This window comes from Myxocyprinus asiaticus, chromosome 37 (genome assembly GCF_019703515.2).
Source record: "Myxocyprinus asiaticus isolate MX2 ecotype Aquarium Trade chromosome 37, UBuf_Myxa_2, whole genome shotgun sequence".
In the NCBI taxonomy this organism is placed as follows: Eukaryota; Metazoa; Chordata; class Actinopteri; order Cypriniformes; family Catostomidae; genus Myxocyprinus; species Myxocyprinus asiaticus.
The window spans coordinates 22,547,121-22,568,297 of NC_059380.1; the positions used below are offsets into that span (position 1 = coordinate 22,547,121).

General features: G+C 39.2%; 1 protein-coding gene across 8 annotated transcripts in view; it reads left to right on the forward strand.

Moving 5' to 3' along the window:
* Window positions 1-11,344: 11,344 nt before the first annotated feature.
* Window positions 11,345-21,177, forward strand: part of LOC127427649 (ran-binding protein 3-like) — a 30,788-nt gene continuing 20,955 nt past the window's right edge. For 6 of the 8 annotated variants that reach the window (XR_007894964.1, XR_007894963.1, XR_007894965.1 and 3 more), the window contains exons 1-12: window positions 11,345-11,407; window positions 12,583-12,666; window positions 13,768-13,823; window positions 13,913-13,949; window positions 14,078-14,164; window positions 14,511-14,582; window positions 16,327-16,392; window positions 16,571-16,663; window positions 17,552-17,658; window positions 20,080-20,190; window positions 20,888-20,988; window positions 21,089-21,164. Coding sequence is in view for 4 of the 8 variants with exons in the window: in XM_051675351.1 (XP_051531311.1) it covers window positions 12,651-12,666; window positions 13,768-13,823; window positions 13,913-13,949; window positions 14,078-14,164; window positions 14,511-14,582; window positions 16,327-16,392; window positions 16,571-16,663; window positions 17,552-17,658; window positions 20,080-20,190; window positions 20,888-20,988; window positions 21,089-21,164 (822 nt within the window). In the remaining 4 variants the exon portion in view is untranslated. Of the gene's footprint in view, window positions 11,408-11,524; window positions 11,639-12,582; window positions 12,667-13,767; window positions 13,824-13,912; window positions 13,950-14,077; window positions 14,165-14,510; window positions 14,583-16,326; window positions 16,393-16,570; window positions 16,664-17,551; window positions 17,659-20,079; window positions 20,191-20,887; window positions 20,989-21,088; window positions 21,165-21,177 lie in introns of those variants that run through there. The other 2 variants (XM_051675352.1, XM_051675353.1) reach the window with 2 other exon arrangements.

A 21,177-nucleotide genomic window follows, 5' to 3' on the forward strand; every position in this document is an offset into this window, starting at 1 on the left:
AAAATCAGCTGCGTATTTCGCAAAACTGTTTGTTCTTACCACAAGCGAGTCTCCGTTAAACTTTAATGAGCGAGCAAGCGAGCGCGCGCATCCGCGTCAATCAAACCGATCGCAATAGAGAAAGGGAGTGCAAACATTTTGATTAAACTCGTGCAACATCATGCCACGATTTCAATTTAAATGTAATCACTTGTGCAGCTTTCATTGATATCAGACTGAAGTCTCAGCAGTAAAGGTGTGCCGGTTTTTAAAGTGTTTTCTCCTGCTCATGTAAGCGCATGTAATACAGTGAGCACCTGGATGAATGAGCCTTTTCAGCCTGAGAGTGAATTTGTACAGGGTTTACAGATGATTGTACTATATTAAACTATATATAATTGAGAATATAGTGTATAATAATGCTATGTGTGCTGATATTTGAACGTCCTCCTGATAATACCACATCTAATGTCTGATTTCACTAGTACATTTATTTACTGTAAATTTACTATGGCACACATTATTTTACTGGATAAGCCATACACATTTTTTTTTATTTTTTTTATTTTTTTTTAAAGAAGACATTTAGTTTAGAAACATTTAATCACTGAAAATACTATTTTAAAAACTTTAATATTAAAATACGTAAATGTATGTAATCAGTGACAGTGTACAAGCATATGTATCTAACATAATTATGTATTTTTCAGCTGGGCAGAAATATTAATATTTCTATTCTCGTGTCACTATTGCCCTCTGCTGGGCTGATTTTTTTGTCCCATTCCATGCCCGGTGGATCATTTTACTCTTTAATGATGAGCACTTTTTGTTAAGTTTTACAAGGAACTGTTTCTAATAATAATAAAAAATACAAACGTAACTTTTCATGATTCAGGCTTTGTTCAAAGTTTTGTGAGAGTATAGAATCGTGAATTCAGTAATGTAAATCAAACCAAATCCTTATGCCCTTTATCATATAAGTGTTTTGAAAACTAATATTTTACAGGAAATAAAATTTCAGTTTTTATCCGATTAATCGAAGAAATAATCGAAGATTAATCGATTATCAAAATAGTCGTTAGTTGCAGCCCTAATCACATCTATGTTTTGTGTCAAAACGATCACGCTATTATATTTAATCTAAGTTTAAATTGCAATCATGCATCAAAAAGATCGCATTAGCCTACTATGCTTTTGTGTCCAAATTATTCCAGTCATGATCCCTCGCATTGCAAGATGTCACTTTCGGCACTTTGGATTCTAAGAAGAGGAAAAAAGATGCAGCAACACGATCTGAAATAACATCAAGATGTCAACGACAAGGTCAGCATACATTTCAGAATCAGAATGAGCTTTATTGCCAAGTATGCTTACACATACAAGGAATTTGTCTTGGTGACAGAAGCTTCAGTACACAAACAATACAACATCAAGACAGAGATAATAATAATAATAATAATAAAAAAAATAGAATAAAAATAAAAGTGAATAGAAAATAGAAGTATATACAGTTGTGCTCAAAAGTTTGCATACCCTGGCAGAAATTGTGAAATTTTGGCATTGATTTTGAAAATATGACTGATCATGCAAAAAAAAAACAACAAACAAACAAACAAAAAAAAACTGTCTTTTATTTAAGGATAGTGATCATATGAAGCCATTTATTATCACATAGTTGTTTGGCTCCTTTTTAAATCATAATGATAACAGAAGTCACCCAAATGGCCCTGATCAAAAGTTTACATACCCTTGAATGTTTGGCCTTGTTACAGATATACAAGGTGACACACACAGGTTTAAATGGCAATTAAAGGTTAATTTCCCACACCTGTGGCTTTTTAAATTGCAATTAGTGTCTGTGTATAAATAGTCAATGAGTTTGTTAGCTCTCACGTGATTGCACTGAGCAGGCTAGATACTGAGTCATGGGGAGCAGAAAAGAACTTTTAAAAGACCTGCGTAACAAGGAAATGGAACTTCATAAAGATGGAAAAGGATATAAAAAGATATCCAAAGCCTTGAAAATGCCAGTCAGTACTGTTCAATCACTTATTAAGAAATGGAAAATTCAGGGATGTCTTGATACCAAGCCAAGGTCAGGTAGACCAAGAAAGATTTCAGCCACAACTGCCAGAAGAATTGTTCAGGATACAAAGAAAAACCCACAGGTAACCTCAGGAGAAATACATGTTTTCTTTGCAATTCTTCCCATAAGGCCTGCATCCCTGAGTCTTCCCTTTACTGTTGTACATGAAACTGGTGTTGAGCGGGTAGAATTAAATGAAGCTGTCAGCTGAGGACATGTGAGGTGTCTATTTCTCAAACTAGAGACTCTGATGTACTTACCCTCTTGTTTAGTTGTACATCTGGCCTTCCACATCTCTTTCTGTCCTTGTTAGAGCCAGTTGTCCTTTGTCTTTGAAGACTGTAGTGTACACCTTTGTATGAAATCTTCAGTCTTTTGGCAATTTCAAGCATTGTATAGCCGTCATTCCTCAAAACAATGATTGACTGATGAGTTTCTAGAGAAAGCGGTTTCTTTTTTGCCATTTCTGACCTAATATTGATCTTAAGACATGCCAATCAGTTGCATACTGTGACAATTTAAAAACAAACACAAAGTTAAGCTTAATTTAACAAACCAAATAGCCTTTCAACTGTGTTCGATATAATGGCAAGTGATTTTCTAGTATCAAATTAGCAAATTAGCATGATTACTCAAGGATAAGATGTTGGAGTGATGGCTGAAAGAAATGGGGCCTGTCTAGATTTGATCAAAATGTACTTTTTTCAAATAGTGATGGTGCTGTTTTTACATCAGTAATGTCATTAAAGTACCAATTTCCTTCCGAAACAGCGAAATCTGTACATTATTCCAAACTTTTGGCCACGTGTGTGTGTGTGTGTGTGTGTGTGTGTGTGTGTGTGTGTGTGTGTGTATATATATACACACACACACACATACGTATGTACAAATCTAAATATTTCATATTAAGTATTCATATTCATTTCACCTGAACATGCTTCAGAAATAATTTTACCAATGACAATTTAAAGTAATAGTTGACAAAAGCAACCTTATTCACACACTTGAACTGTAAACAACTATACATTTCATATAAAACATTCCCAACACTTTGTAGTGATGAACCTATTAAACTATTATATTACCTATTAAAAGTGCAGAAACGCTGAAGTATTATTGTTAATGTAAATCATACAACAAGGGAAATAACTATCAATTAACCTAAAGAAATATGAACAAATGTGAGTGAGTGACAGACATTTCATTCAGGATTCCTTTAACGTCTTTTTTTCTCTCTAATCTTTTTTTTTTTTTTTTTTTTTTTTTTCTACTCTACCAGAACTCTCTCTGCAAAGTGATACCTTCCCCTGTTGTCTACTTGTGGATTCAAAGTCTGAATAACTTGGCTGGTGTCCCCCAAGCTTTGTCCTCCACCATAGACAAGATGTACACCAATCCAGCGTCATCTTTTCTTCTCAAGAAAAGTACTTAAAGTGCTTCATGGTCTTGGTTATGTACAAGTCCAGCAAACTGGTGGAATGATTTTTTTTGCCTTGAACCACATCAAGACACAATCTCCAGTTTTTATTTTCTTTAGAGCAGTTAACTGGAACTCAGGAGACTGGTGTTCAGCGGCATCAGTAGATGTGGCCTCTGAGAGCAGAAATGTGTGGACTGTTCTGCCTCTGTGTTAGATTTTTCTCTAGGAGACTGGCTCAATGTGATGGATGGACTGAGTGCCCGAAACAGCTGTGGTATTGGCCCACCTGTCATCCAGCTTGTGCTGCTCTGTGAAATCTGTGATGTCCATGGATGTGATCGGTTTTATTTCTTATTTATGGCTGTAACAAGGATTGCCTGTCTGCTGAGACATCTGTATTATCTGCCCGTTTTACTGTTGCCCCCACACCATCTACAGCAGTTTTGCCATGGTTTGTGGCTACATTTAAATTTGAGAACAACTCTTCTTGTTTTTAAATTGAGAAGCAGCACCATCACTGAATATGTGAAGCTGACCCATCTCAGGATGTTTCTCTTGAACATGTGTGATCTTGGTGAGGAATGTTGCCACAGTCCTGTTGTCATGTTCCAAGCTGTCACTCACAATGGCGCATAACTCTGGATCTCCATCAGACCATAGAACAGATGTAAATATTGTGATCCGTTTCTGATGCCAGTGTGCAGATTGGATTTGATCTTCGTAGGCAGCTGTATAGTTTTAAGTCAACTTGCAGAATCACAGTTTCATTGTTTAACTTTGATTGGAATTTTTCTTTTGTCTGAAAAGAGGCGCTTTGTTTTCTTTGGATGAAACAGTGCTGCTAAAACTTCGAAGAGGCTGCCTTGAGAAAATGAAAAATATCACCCAGTGTGCCATTCTTTTGTACCTTACATGGCAGCCCTCCTGTTGCTTCCCATATATACCAGGTGACCTTAATTTGTTTGTCTTCCTCAGGGATGTGACAGAGGGTACGCATTTCCAAGAGCTCATTATTTTTGCACTCAGCACACTGGCTTAACATGCACTGAGGCCTGTCTGTCTGGACTACAGACTACAGCCTCAATAAAATTCTGTGTGCTTTGAAATACTTGTCTTGGTATCACATGATACTAATTTGATATTTTCGTGGTACTGGCAAAGGCACACATTCCTTGGCGTGTCTGAACACAGGAGTACATGGGATGGCCGGAGCTCAGCAAACTTTGATTTCCCAATTGCAGGCTCTGGATGTTCTCTCTCTCTCTCAATTAGCACAAGAATTTAGAGTACACCATGTAAAAAAAAAAATGTGCGTCAGAGCTCGGTTAGATATTCACCCATTGATTATCCACATGATTTGATATGAAGCGTCCAAAACAGTCACGTCCATAACGCATTATAATGAGTGTTTAAAGAAAGGAAGGGAGACAATTTGTTCATCATACTGAACATCGACAAAGGTTAGCTTTTTACAGAAAGTGTAAACTTATTTGAATGAATATTGTTTGAGTGATATAAACTTAACCTCTAAAAATGTTACGGACGTGACACAGTGCTGAAACGTATAGCGACCTAATAAATGTGGCTCTTTTAAATTCATCAAAAGTGCTGCTGTTATGACAAAATAACTGTGTCTTATACGTCTTCATATCTTTCTGGAAATTAATATACCCTGATAGCACACGAACATCACCCAGACTATTTGATGTGTGTGTTTACATCTGCAATACGTCTATAAGACGTTTCCTCTCGGATGTCAGCAAAGATATTCAGCAATGTCTTTTAGACATTTATGATTAAGAATGTTTATAAATCTGATCTTTTTAAGTTGTTTAGCAGATGTTAATTAGATTATGATGCTTTCCAGATGAAAAGATCTAAAACAGCTATCTCGGAGATGTACGTTTGCTATCTGGGAAACTAGCGTTTTTAGCCATCAAGTTACTCTGTGTTTGGGCTTGCTGTAAGTAACGATATGCTATTTTTCATATTCTGTTTATGTTTCATGAAATAATAAGCGATAATGATTGTCCCCAATAACATACAAACATATGGTTTTGTCACGTGTTCTTCATGAAACACAAACAAAATATGGGAAATGGCATGTCGTTACTTAAAGCAGATGATCTCGATTAAAACCACCTACAAAATAATGTGACAAGGTTTAAATAATCCTCACAGAGAGACACAAGGTTGGTTTGCAACACCAGTCTGACTCTAACTGACATGCTGTGTCCGAAATCGTTCACTCATTCACTATTTCCTATATAGTGAATGGCAGTTAATGCTGTATATCTGTAAGGAGTGAATGAAATGAGTGAGTGAATGCGATTGTTGATTGTGCCTTAAATAAGTAAATATTTTATAGTTTATAATAGTAAATAGCTACGAGATTAGCCTTGGCAAGGCAAAGGAGTTGGCCATTTCCACTACAGAATTCTACTAAACCCAATGCAGAATTGAGATATGGTGGAAATAACACTGTGGTGGCAATTTACATGCCTTCAAGGAAAAAAATGACAAAAATATTCTTGATGCATGTATGTACACTGTTGGACATTGTTAGTAGACAAATTAAAGAACAAAAAAACAACACTAGTGAAAGTGTAAAATGTTTTGACGAGACTTTACTGTCTAGAAATCCACAGTGCTAAAAGTGCCCAAAGTTGAAGAAACACCCATGAATGGATGTAATATATAGTAGCATACACATTTATTTGAAACTGATATCTCTGATGTCTCTAACACTTGCTTGGCACTAACTTATTTATTAGAATGCTCATTGAAAGTGTGTTAATAATTAAAACAATATACAAATAGTTTATTTTCTTAATTGTAGCCGTCAGTCAAGGTGCTTTATCGGCATCAGGCACACTGAGAGTGCTTTGTGATCCATGATAGAAGCTTTTGGATATTTCTGGAATGGAGCTTCCAGGATCGAAGGAATTGACACCCAACTAATGAGGCTGCTGATAAACCAGTTTATCTTCTCAGTCATCTTTGTTACACCCCTCTGAAGTCAAACTTCAGATATGGCGGACATACTGTTCAGAGCTGGATGGAAACGGTCATATCACACAATATTTCTTGTACTTAAGATACAGGCAATGATTGTACACTATGTTATCATTCTCCTCCAAAACACTACAGAGATTGTTTTAGTGCTGCCAAGTATACAGTTTAAATAGTTGTTTATGAAGATTGTTTTTTTTAATGTCATGCTGCTGTTTTGATAGTATTTCTTACATTAGGCATCTTATAAATCAGTCTATAGACTGCACTTCCAGGTTTTTTTAATATATATATATATATATATATATAAAAAAAAAAAGGCAAACAAACAGCACTTCTAGACAAGCTTAGATGTTACACGGTGTCACACATTCATTCTCAGTCCCTGTTTGGAGACCAGACATGTTAACAGCATTGAGTAAAAATATACACTCACCAAGAACCTTACTATGAACACTATGGTCCTAATAAAGTGCCCGACGTGGTGTTGTAGCCCATCCGCCTAAAGGTTCGACGTGTTGTGTGCATTCTGAGATGCTATTCTGCTCACTAAATTGTACAGAGGGGTCATTGCAGTTACCGTAGCCTTTGTCAGCTCGAACCAGTCTGGCCATTCTCCACTGACCTCGCTCATCAACAAGGTGTTTCCGTCCACAGAACTGCCGCTCACTAGATGTTTTTTGGCACCATTCTGAGTAAACTCTAGAGACTGTGGTGCGTGAAAATCCCTGGAGAACAGCAGTTACAGAAATACTCAAACCAGCCCATCGGTCACCAACAATCATGCCACAGTTGAAAAATCACAGAGATCAAATTTTTTACCCATTCTGATGTTTGATGTGAACATTTACTGAAGCTCCTGACCTGTATCTGTCTGATTTTATGCATTGCACTACTGTCACATGATTGGCTGATTAAATATCAATAAGTAGGTATAGTGCATCCGGAAAGTATTCACAGTGCTTCACTTTTTCCACATTTTGTTATGTTACAGCCTTATTCCAAAATGGATTAAATACATTTTCCTCAATTCTCCAGACAATACCCCATAATGACAACGTGAAACAAGTTTGTTTGAAATCTTTGCAAATTTATAAAAAAAAATAAAATAAAATAAAAAAAAAAAACCCACACATGTACATGAGCATTCACAGCCTTTGCTCAATACTTTGTTGAAGCACCTTTGGCACCAATTACAGCCTCAAGTCTTTGAGTATGATGCTACAAGCTTGGCACACCTATTTTTGGGCAGTTTCTCCCAGTCTTCTTTGCAGGACCTCTCAAGCTCCATCAGGTTGGATGGGGAGCATTGGTACACAGCCATTTTCAGATCTCTCCAGAGGTGTTCAAGCGGGTTCAAGTCTGGGCTCTGGCTGGGCCACTCAAGGACATTCACAGAGTTGTCCCGGAGCCACTCCTTTGTTATCTTGGCTGTGTGCTTAGGGTCGTTGTCCTGTTGGAAGATGAACCGTCACCCCAGTCTGAGGTCCAGAGCGCTCTGGAGCAGGTTTTCATCAAGGATGTCTCTGTACATTGCTGCATTCATCTTTCTCTCGATCCTGACTAGTCTCCCAGTTCCTGCCGCTGAAAAACATCCCCACAGCATGATGCTGCCACCCCCATGCTTCACTGTAGGGATGGTATTGGCCAAGTGATGAGCGGTGCCTGGTTTCCTCCAGACATGACGCTTGCCATTCAGGCCAAAGAGTTCAATTTTTGTTTCATCAGACCAGAGAATTTTGTTTCTCATGGTCTGGGAGTCCTTCAGATGCCTTTTGGCAAACTCCAGGCGGGCTGTCATGTGCTTTTTTTACTGAGGAGTGGCTTCCGTCTGGCCACTCTACCATACAGGCCTGATTGGTGGAGTGCTGCAGAGATGGTTGTTCTTCTGGAAGGTTCTCCTCTCTCCACAGAGAAACACTGGAGCTCTGTCAGAGTGACCATCAGGTTCTTGGTCACCTCCCTGACTAAGGCCCTTCTCCCCCGATCGCTCAGTTTGGCCAGGCGGCCAGCTCTAGGAAGAGTCCTGGTGGTTCCAAACTTCTTCCATTTACAGATGATGGAGGTCACTGTGCTCATTGGGACCTTCAATGCTGCAGAAATTTTTTTGTACCCTTCCCCAGATCTGTGCCTCGATACAATCCTGTCTCGGAGGTCTACAGACAATTCCTTGGACTTCATGGCTTGGTTTGTGCTCTGACATGCACTGTTAACTGTGGGACCTTATATAGACAGGTGTGTGCGCCTTTCCAAATCATGTCCAATCAACTGAATTTACCACAGGTAGACTCCAATCAAGTTGTAGAAACATCTCAAGGATGATCAGTGGAAACAGGATGAACCTGAGCTCAATTTTGAGTGTCATGGCAAAGGCTGTGAATACATATACATGTGATTTTTTTTTTTCCGTTTTTTATTTTTAATAAATTTGCAAAGATTTCAAACAAACTTGTTTCACATTGTCATTATGGGGTATTGTTTGTAGAATTTTGAGGAAAATAATGAATTTAATCCATTTTGGAATAAGGCTGTAACATAACAAAATGTGGAAAAAGTGAAGCGCTGTGAATACTTTCCGGATGCACTATATACAGGTGTTCCTAATAAAGTGTGCAGTGAGTTTATATGCTACTTATTTCAGAGACAATTAGTTTGGTTAAACTTTTATTTTATAAAAGTTATTAGGCACAGTCCAGTTACCATACAAAATGTAACCTTAATGAAAATAAACATTTATGGTGATCCATAACACCAACAGCCATCAGATACAAAATCAGTTGGCACCAGAAATTCTAGTGAGAACCAATGGATTGCCAAAGCGTGTGCAGTTTATAACTGTTTTAAATGTAACTTAATGCATACATAATATGAATTGCAGTCTTACAGCATGTTGGTCCAGGTGGAAAGTAAAAGGAGGGTGCATTTGTTACACTGATAAATCTTGTAATAATGTAACAAGTGTTGACCAAGGCATTTGTCACAATCTAATGCAACATGAAATGTCTGTAGGTATGCAAACACTACAGTAACTTAGTATCTTGCAGTTGAAAAATTTACTATAATTTAGCAAATATTTTATAACTATTGTTGGTTAAGCGAACATTCTGCTGAAAACGGCAAACAAACAAGTCAGATTAAAAATCTTAACGTACTTCACTTAGAAAAGTTAACAAAAATTGTGACTGTAAGAGGGTTCAGTGGAAAGGAGGCGAGAACCGGCTTAATAATATAAATAATAATTTAATAAACAATTTAAACAAAACACACAACCAAAAACACAGTACAGCTGCCTGCAATTCTCTCTCTCTCGAACTGTCGTCCCCGGCCGCCTTTATCCCTCGGCGCCCCAACAGGCTGATTGGGGACCGGGTGTGTCTCATTCCAGCCCGGCCCCGCCCTCCTCGGCTCTACACTCCTCCCGGCGTTGCCTCAGGCCGAGGAGCCCCCGGGGGGGGGCGTGCCTTATGCCCCGACTGCCGGCGGGTCCTCCCCGCCTTCCTCGACCTGGGAGGAGACAGGAGGGAAAAAAAAACCCCACCACCAACACACAACACAAAATGGCGAGGGAAAGGCCAACACGGAGCGACACAGACAGACAGAGAGAGAGAGAGAGGAAAAAAAAAGAAACTCACCAGTTCTCTGATGCGCCGTCACGTGGTCCCTGATCACTACTCCACCCTCTCAGGCGGACTGCAGCCGCTCCTCCCTGGGCGGACCGGAGTCAGACCTCCGACTCCCAGCGGACAGAACGACCCTCCGCGTTCCCGGCGTCCCGTGGGGACTCTCCTCCGCCCCTGGCAGCAGCCCAACCACTCCAGGCGGTCGGGGAGTCGCTTCCCTCCTCCCCCCGCGGACGGCGGTCTTCTCTCGACCCCTCCGCGTTCCCGGGGGACGGCAGGGCACTCCTCCGCCCCCGGCAGCGGCTCCCTCGCTCCAGGCGGTCAGGGTGTCCCGTCCCCACTTGCCTCGCGGACGGCGGCCGTTCCCCGCGTCTGGGTGGTCGGGCTACTCTGTCCCCCGTCGGACGGCAGCGGCGCTCCCCTGGGTGGACGGCAGTGTCGAGGACCCTGCGACGGGAATCCCTCCTCCTTCCCGGGTTTCGGCACCAGTGTAAGGGGGTTCAGTGGAAAGGAGGAGGCGAGAACCGGCTTAATAATATAAATAATAACTTAATAAACAATTTAAACAAACCACACAACCAAAAACCACACACAGTACAGCTGCCTACAATTCTCTCTCTCTCGAACTGTCGTCCCCGGCCACCTTTATCCCTCGGCGCCCCAACAGGCTGATTGGGGACCGGGTGTGTCTCATTCCAGCCCGGCCCCGCCCTCCTCGGCTCTACAGTGACTTTTAATGTGGTTTCACAAAATGTCGAACGCAAGTCTTTTACAATGGCCTGAAGCAGCACACTATACAGAAAATCGTAAAAGGCAACTATAAAACCAGATATAAAGAATAAAAAGACACTTTTGTGCCACAAACAGTGACTGGTGATGACAACAGCTTTATGGTCCGGTTATACTGCACACAAAGGCCAAACTACATTTTCCAAGTATATATATATATATATATATATAAAATTAAACAGGCCAGAACAATGTAACAATGTAAATGTAATCAATATAATTAATCTCTTTAGATTAATAGACAATAGACAAATCCACAATAATACACAATTATTATTATTTGTCTTTTTCACTATATTTAATTATTCTAGATAACTACGCGTTGCATCTGTTTTTCACGTTTTCTTTTTTTACATTATTAAAACGTAAACATTTTATTCTGTAAAAAAATATTACACCACGTGTGTTATGCGCGCCACGCGCGCGCTAGCCAGTCGCATCAGAGCTCAGAAGGATTGTGGGTAGATAGCGGAAGTAAAATGGCCGGGTTGTGAGAAGAGGGTAAGTGTCATTTGTGTCAGAAATACCCGTGTAAATTCTCACAGAAGTTTAATGTGTGGAATGAATCATGTTGTGATGAATATGAGAGTTTTTGGAGTTGAAGGACTGTGTGTTTGTTTATGGTGGTGGGTTTAGTGGAGCAGGATTAGCGGAGCGTCTGAACGCACTGGCCTCCTTCAGAGATATAACTAATGTTTACATGCAGGTAGATTTATTTGTATTCAGTTACAGGTGTGTATATTATTTTTTTTTTTATGTTTATTAACAGTTGTGTGAATGTCTGCTCTTTAGATTTGAATATTGACAGGCGCATATGAATGATCATAGTGTCATGTATTTTAAATGTAGCTGTTTGTAGGTGGTTTCCATCTGTATATTGTAAGATTTCATTCAGGTGGTTTGTGGCAAGAGTTGGTGCTCTCTCTCCCCCCATATTTAAAACATTTCAAAACTCATTCGCTTTAGAGAACAGCATGAGGGATGCAGACTATACTTACCTTTCAGCTAAAGTCACCTTTTCTGAAGCTTTCTGAATTGTTTCTAAATTGTCCTTATTAAAATAAATTTAAATGGTTACTGTAAGCTTAGAAACTTAAACTAAAAAAGATGTAAATACAACAAACAAATCAACTGAAAATATACATCTGGAACACCTGCTATGACTTTCTTACATTTTTCACCTCTCATGAGGGAACCATTTGCTATAAAGTATATTTAATTCATTCATTCATTCATATACTCTGTTTTTGTCATCTTAGTCAGCTGTGATATTACAGTTAGTTATGGATTTAGAGATTATAAGAGTACGATACCTGTAGATCTTACCCAATTCACTGCATATACACTCATGAGATTATGCATGCATTTTAAATACCTTCCTCTTGATCTTTACTGGCAGTGGGACACGTTGAATATTAATAACATATTAACAAACTTTATTGTGTTATGCAATGGATAATTGGTAAATGTGCATAACTTTAGATAGACAGTGAACTCAATATATTTAAATGTAATGAAACTTCCATATATTCATATTTAAATTTACATGACCAACTGATCTGTTAAGTGTTAAATAATGTTTGGTGATGATTTATGGAAGGTATTATACAGTTTTACTGGAGGGAGAATATTAATAATACATTTTTTAATTCACTTTGGTGCCATATTTTGTTTAGTGTTTTCTCTCTAATGGTCTGGGGCAAAGAAGGTTGATTTCATCCTAAAGTGGGACTCAGACAGCAGCATGGCAGATGAGAATGGTGAGTTGTGTTTTGCGTTGGCAAACAAATTAAGTGGTGATATCTTTGCATCAACTTTAGTTATGTTAAAGGAATAGTTCAACCAAAAATGAAAATTATCTTATCATTTACTAACCCTCATTCCATCCCAGAGGTGTATGACTTGAAGAATTTTAGAAGAATATCTCAGCTCTGTAAGCTAATTCAATACAAGTGAATTGTGGCCAGAACTTTGAAGCTCCAAAAAGCACCTAAATGTAGCATAAAAGCAATCCAAATGACTCCAGTGGTTAAATCCATGTCTTCAGAAGTGATATGAAAGCTGTGGGTGAGAAACAGGTCAATATTTAAGTCCATTTAGTCCATAAAAATCTCCACTTTCACTTCCACATTTTTGTTTAGTTTTTTGCTGATTCACATTCTTTGTGCATATTGCCACCTACTGGTCAAGGCTGGTCAAAGGTGGAGATTTATTTGTATCTTTATTTGTGTTCTTCAGAAGAAAGAAAGTCATATACATCTGGGATTTCACGAGGGGGAGTAAATGATGAGAGAATTTTCAGAACTTTTCCCTTAATGGGATGGTTATTGGCGATTTAGTAAAGTCTGATTTGCTTTCTCAGAATCATTCACTCAGTAATACTCGGCTGAACGTTTGGTTTACATGGGTCATTTGGAGCATCAAAGCCTGTAACTGGCAGAGATCTGTGGAATATAAATTATAGAAAGTCAGTCATACAACTCGGCAAGGGGAGCTGTCCTCACGATAAGATAAAAATAGACACAGGCAAATGATGCCAGAAGTGTTTCAGTTGGGTTTTCGGTTTTTGAGTCCACCTGTGAGGATGTATAATCAGTTGTTCTGAACTGATTTCTTTCAGCTTCTGGCCTTTGTTTATGAAAACAATTAGTCTTGTATACATGAACAATGCAATGACTGGGCAGAGGCTTACTTATTCTGAAGTATTAAACTAACATATTTATACATCCAGTTCTCAGGTGGATTCATAGCAAGGACCATTAGAAATAAAAGTCTCTTATTGCTCATTTTTTTAAATGCATCATATATAGTATTGTGTCCATTCAGTATGATGGAAAAATTCAAAATCTTTGAACTTTCAGAGAAACCTGCTGTTGCTCCTCCAGTTTTTGTGTTCCAAAAGGATACAGCACAAAAGGTAAGACCAGCATATCTGTGCTTACTGCATGATTCAGACCTAATCACACCTGTCCAATATTGGCTCTAAAACACTGATTCTCTCTCAAGCGGTCAGCGGAGGGATCCAGCACAGAGGATGGAGAGGGTGAGCTTTGAATGTTTTTGCTGTCTACGGAAAACATTGATGTAAAGTGTGAGATATTTCTGGACAAAAATGCTACTTCCAGCATCTTTATAATGTAATCTATATTTCTCTCTCTGTTTTTGTCCCAGACTCTGATAAAGAAGATGGCAGTTACTGCCCTGCTGCTAAGAGAGGAAGAACATCGTCTTTCACACAGTTCCCACCCGCTCACTCTGGTAATCCGGGGATTTACATCTAGAAAATAAGTGTGGGATAATGTACTTCCACTTTGCGTCAGGGACCCGATTGCCTTGAGATAATGACCGGCTAACTGTACATTATCCCGTTTCTTACATGACTGCTTACCAAATAAATAAATAAAAGGACATGAAATAATGATTTGAGTTTGGAGATCGGTTACCTAGGACTGTAATTATACGGTTTAGTCATCATTATACACAAATATTTGACTGCAGAATGCCACGATTGACCAATCAGAATCACATATTCTAGAAAGCCATGCAATGATCACAGATCTGTACAGTTTATTAAGGGTGTTTTGACACATTCTTTTCTTTGCAGTTTCTAAGAATAATGTTTTCATGCCATCCAGTTCTTGTCAATCACCAACTGCAAACTCAGACTCAGAACCTGGTAATACTTGGATTTTCAAATGTAATTGGAAGTGTACAGTGCATCCAGAAAGTATTCACAGCGCTTCACTTTTTCCACATTTTGTTATGTTACAGCCTTATTCCAAAATTGATTAAATTCATTATTTTCCTCAAAATTCTACAAACAATACCCCATAATGACAATGTGAAAGAAGTTTGTTTGAAATCTTTGCAAATTTATTAAAAATAAAAAACGAAAAGAAAATCACATGTACATAAGTATTCACAGCCTTTGCTCAATATTTTGTTGAAGCACCTTTGGCACCAATTACAGCCTCAAGTCATTTTGAGTATGATGCCACAAGCTTGGCACACCTATTTTTGGGCAGTTTCTCCCATTCTTCTTTGCAGGACGTCTCAAGCTCCATCAGGTTGGATGGGGAGCATCGGTGCACAGCCATTTTCAGATCTCTCCAGAGATGTTCAATCGGGTTCAAGTCTGGGTTCTGGCTGGGCCACTCAAGGACATTCACAGAGTTGTCCCATAGCCACTCCTTTGTTATCTTGGCTGTGTGCTTAGGGTCGTTGTCCTGTTGGAAGATGAACCTTCGCCCCGGTCTGAGGTCCAGAGCGCTCTGGAGCAGGTTTTCATCAAGGATGTCTCTGTACATTGCTGCATTCATCTTTCCCTCGATCCTGACTAGTCTCCCAGTTCCTTCCGCTGAAAAACATCCCCACAGCATGATGCTACCACCACCATGCTTCACTGTAGGGATGGTATTGGCCAGGTGATGAGCGGTGCCTGGTTTCCTCCAGACATGACGCTTGCCATTCAGGCCAAAGAGTTCAATCTTTGTTTCATCTGACCAGAGAATTTTGTTTCTCATGGTCTGAGAGTCCTCCAGGCGGGCTGTCATGTCCCTTTTACTGAGGAGTGGCTTCCGTCTGGCCACTCTACCATACAGGCCTGATTGTTGGAGTGCTGCAGAGATGGTTGTTCTTCTGGAAGGTTCCCTCTCTCCACAGAGAAATGCTGGAGCTCTGTCAGAGTGACCATCGGGTTCTTGGTCACCTCCCTGACTAAGGCCCTTCTCCCCCGATCGCTCATTTTGGCCGGGCGGCCAGCTCTAGGAAGAGTCCTAGTGGTTCCAAACTTCTTCCATTTACGGATGATGGAGGTCACTGTGCTCATTGGGACCTTCAATGCTGCAGAAAGTTTTCTGTACCCTTCCCCAGATCTGTGCCTCAATACAATCCTGTCTCAGAGGTCTACAGACAATTCCTTGGACTTCATGGCTTGGTTTGTGCTCTGACATGCACTGTTAACTGTGGGACCTTATATAGACAGGTGTGTGCCTTTCCAAATCATGTCCAATCAACTGAATTTATCACAGGTGGACTCCAATCAAGTTGTAGAAACATCTCAAGGATGATCAGTGGAAACAGGATGCATCTGAGCTCAATTTTGAGTGTCATGGCAAAGGCTGTGAATACTTATGTACATGTGATTTTTTTTTTTCTGTTTTTTTATTTTTAATAAATTTGCAAAGATTTCAAACAAACTTCTTTCACGTTGTCATTATGGGGTACTGTTTGTAGAATTTTGAGGAAAATAATGAATTTAATCCATTTTGGAATAAGGCTGTAACATAACAAAATGTGGAAAAAGTGAAGCGCTGTGAATACTTTCCGGATGCACTGTACTTGTGCATGTCCTCACCTTTTATCGTATTAAAGATCTAAATTTTGTGGTTTTGCCTCTCTGTTTTTCTTCTTTGAATCAGAGGAGAAGACGGTGGGGTTTCGTCTGAAGCCCCCCACATTGATCCACGGCCAGGCTCCAAGTGCTGGTGAGTCAGTCTTCAAACATCTGTTGTTTTTCACAGACTGTTGATTAATGTCCAGTGTTGATGTTGTCATAAGGTTCACCATATGAACTCTCAGGACCTGACAGTTGCAGCCAGAGGGGTTCCATTTCTGTTGACCATTCCTGCTGTGTTATTAGCAATCATGTTTGATTTGTTTCAGGTGTCCCGAACCCCAAACCCAAAGAAGCTCAGCGCAGCATCCTGCGACCTCCAGTGCTGCAAGCCCCACCGGCCCGAACTCTCCCTCGGAGCGGTGAGTTTATAATGAATATCAACTCAGATAGATCAAGTGAAAAATATCAGTAAAAATTGGTAAAAAAAAAAATATATATTTTCAAAGTTATGTTTTCAAGGTTTGAAATATGCTTGAATTAAAATTGTTTTGTTAAGCAGTGTTTTATGTTCTAAGCCTGGCTGTACAATTATCCCTTACATACTTTAGCTGTTAGAACAGCTGAAATCACTCATAATATTCAATACATCAGTTAAAATGACATTTAATCGGTCTGATAATTGCAGTCGCATCTTATACTTGTGTGGAGGAAAACAGTTCCATCATACTGAATTTACTTCTGCTGCACATGTGCAGATTACACATGCATCTCATATCTTGTCACTAAATTGCTTGTATTTTTCAAACCGGTCTTCATTTAGCCTTTATTTAAATGGCTGGTGAAAAATATCAGTTCTAGAATTTTTGCTTTTTTTTGAAGTGCAAAAAACCACACATTGAATGTAATGGGTAATTACAGTAACTAGGATTTATTTTTCCCCACGGTAAACCACTTCCTGTAGTTAACCAGTGTTGCCAACTGTATTTTTGTGTTAATGCAAGTCTTTGATTGTGATCATAAAATTAAGTATTAAGTCTAAGCTGTGGGTGTAAAGGAATTCTTGAAACTTTAATTTTTGATAGATTGGGCAGTGTTTGAAATCACATAGGATGATTGTTTAGCATTGCATTTTTGTTAAGTAACATTTAGAACTGGATAATATTTAAAGCTTCGAGGTGCAGACAAAAAAAAGATGATTTATGTACCTTGAAAGTCCTGTAAAAGTGCTTGAATTTCACTCTTTATAAAGCTGTACGAACCCTGAATAATCTGAAACCACTAAATTCTGTTGTTTAATCTCTCCACAGACACAAGCAATAGAAGTGCAAATGGACTGACAAACTCCTCAGAAGCAGAAGGTGAAAGTAACTCAGAGGTCTCGAATGCTGGCATAGAGGATAATGACATGTCATCGGTAAGGCATGACTGACTCACGCTGTACTCCTAGTCATGTTTTTTATCCCCTTTTCTCCTAACTTGGAATGCCCAATTCCCACTACTTAGTAGGTCCTCGTGGTGGCGCGGTTACTCACCTCAATCCAGGTGGCAGAGGACAAGTCTCAGTTGCCTCCGCTTCTGAGACAGTCAATCCACGCATCTTATCACGTGGCTCGTTGTGCATGACACCGCGGAGAATCCGCATGTGGAGGCTTATGCTACCCTCCACGATCCACGCACAACTTACCACGCGCACCTTTGAAAGCGAGAACCACTAATCGCGACCACGAGGAGGTTACCCCATGTGACTCTACCCTCCCTAGCAACTGGGCCAATTTGGTTGCTTAGGAAACATGGCAGGAGTCACTCAGCACACCCTGGATTCAAACTCGTGACTCTAGGGGTGTTGGCAAATCATTCTTAAAATAATTGGTGTCAAGTACTATGTGACAAGAAGCACTAAGTTCTTGTAAGCTGTTTTGGAAAAAAAAAGAAATGCCAAAATAATGATAGTACTACATCAGTGACTGCTTTATTAGGAACACCTGTACACCTACTTATTCATGTGATTATCTAATCAGCCAATCATTTGGTAGCAGTGCAATGCATAAAATCATTCAGATATGGGTCAGGAGCTTGAGTTAATGTTCACATCAACCATCAGAATGGGGAAAAATGTGATCTCAGTGGTTTCGACCGTGGCATGCTTGTTGGTGCCATACGGGCTGGTTTGATTATTTCCGTAACTGCTGATCTCCTGGGATTTTCACGCACAACAGTCTCTAGAGTTCACTCAGAATGGTGCCAAAAACATCCAGTGAGTGGCAGTTCTGCAGATGGAAACGCCTTGATTGATGATGAGAGAGGTCAACAGAGAATGGCCTGACTGGTTTGAACTGACCTGAAAGGCTACGGTAACTCAGATAACCCCTCTGTATAATTGTAGTGAGCAGAATAGCAGCTTAGAATGCACAACACGTCGAACCTTGAGGTGGATGGACTACAACAGCAGAAGACCACGTTGGGTTCCACTTCTGTCAGCCAAGAACAGAAACATTGCAGCCTCAGCTTTCTGTTCTTGGCTGAACCCGACTTGGTAGCCCATCCACCTCAAGGTTCGACGTGTTGTGCATTCTGAGATGCTATTCTGCTCACTACAACACACTGCAGGTGTACCTAATAAAGTGGTTGGTGAGTGTATGTCATAATGTTTATGTTCTGTGCTTTATAGAATCCACATCAGTGGTACTCAACTGGGATTTTTTTTTTTCAGGACACAGATTTTACATTGGACAAAGTGTTTATTGTACAAAAATAAACAAAAAATGTTCTTTGTGAAACATGGAGGTTTAGTAATATTACTAGGGCTGCAACAGCTAGTGAAAAGTGTGAAAAGCGCTATACAAATAAAAATTACTTGAAAACAAACTTCGTTATTGATTAGTTGGATATGCGCACTGTGACTAGAAAAGCCTCCATCAGAGACGTCATATTACAGTAGTGAAAAATACATTTCTATTAAAAAATAGAAAGAGGAAGCTGTAGCTAAAAAGGTGCATGACTCAAGTTGTCCAAAGCATACTGTATGTGCACTTTATATCAAACACTTTCCTGAGCACATGCTTGTCAACCTAATGAAGTGTTCCCCTTCAATAATCTTGACTGAATTACAGATTAATCGATTATCAAAATATATGAAAGCATGTCATATGTCCATAATGGCAGTGGCCTAATTTGGCAGGCTTAACCAGTTAAAATAGTTGCAAAATGTTGTAGAGTCTGATTGGACACACATTTGACAACAGCATCTAATGATGTGTTAAACATTTGGATGTATTGTATCCATATTAGGTTTGATTTACTTGTTTGCAACACTTGTTTGTATTTTTCTAGCAGATAGCATTGCATGTTTGTAATCCGTTGATTACATCAGTCTCATATGTGACATTAAAGCAATTTTTAAGTCACTCTGGATAAGAGCATCTTTAATGTAAATTTCACCTCCCTTTTAAAAGTTGATAAGCCTATTTATTTTGCTGACCTAACTATGCACAATTGTATGGTTAGTTGCATTGTATTCATTGCATTTAGGATTGTTTTACGCTGTTCATCATGACCCTAGCAAAACAGATCTGCAACCCATCAGTTGAGAACCACTGTTCTGCAATTTGCCAACATCTGCATGCTTGAACACAGCATGGGATACGGTCCAAAGGGCAGATGTGTCTAGTGTTATTTTACAAGGCTTTGGCTTACAGAGAAACTGACATCTAGTTCTAAATGTCTTAGTTATTTTGGCTGACCCAGTAACTCTAGTTAAATCTCATGAATGTGATGAGAATACATGCAATCTGGCAATACGTTTAAACTTAAATTGCCTTTTGTTCTGTCTCTTGAGGTGAAGAACAGCAGAACCTTTGGTGAAAAAATGTGCGACAAACCCATAGAACATGGTGCCCTGATTGAGTCCACGTTTGTATTTGGACAGAATATGAAGGACAGAGCGAAGGTTTGATTCAACTGAATCTGACATTCTCTGTGTTATTAACTCATTCATTGAAATTTCTGCAAATCTGATTTTTAAACCCCATGAAATCAAAATTCAAGTTTTGTAGTTTTAGTCCATGTTCTCTGGCCTTGAGGTCATCTATGTGTATTTTAGCGTGTGCCTAAAACTATTAGCAATAATACGTATTTAGAATCGACAGTGTTTCTCTATCCTGAAAACTTACTAAAAAGTATTGATGTCTCCTGTACTCTTACCTTTTTGTCCCATAAAATACTCTCTGGAATAAGAATGTTCCTCCTCCTAAAGCCCAAATCATACTTCAGTGTTCAGCATTCTGTTCATGGCGAAATGTACATAATTTGCCTTGGATGAATATGCTAGCGTTAGTGTCAAAACCAAAGTATACTTGGTGCTCAATACCACTTACATCTAACTAGCATTAGCAAGTAGCAAATCGTGGTTCACAACTTAATTCTGTTGGTCATTAAAAAAAAGGACAAGTCTTTCCCTTTTTCAGCCCCAACTATCTGTTTAAATAGGAAAAAGTACACATTGGAAAGAAAACCTCGCTTGATAAGCGATTTCATGGTATCTTTAATGTTTTATTATTGCGGATCATTTTAATTATTTAAATGTAAAGAATGGACTGTGGTGGTTTTCCTATTTTAAGTTAGATTTTCGATTCTTTATTCTACAGGTGGGTAAAAGCTGTGACTTGTCTGAGAGGGAAAATACAGATTGTCCTTCAGCAGAAAATTCAGAGGAAACAAATTACTTCTTACAGTACATCAGTTTCAGGTACTGCAGTGTAAATGTTTATGCTTGTTTAAAGGCTTTTTACAGGTCTCCTTAGGCATAAACCTGTAACAGATCTTGGCACCGATATTCTTTCTTGTAGTGATCAGAAAGCTGACAACAGAAATGCCAACTGTGCGAAGTTTGTTTTTGGACAGAACATGTTGGAACGTGTTTTGGTAAAGCAATAAA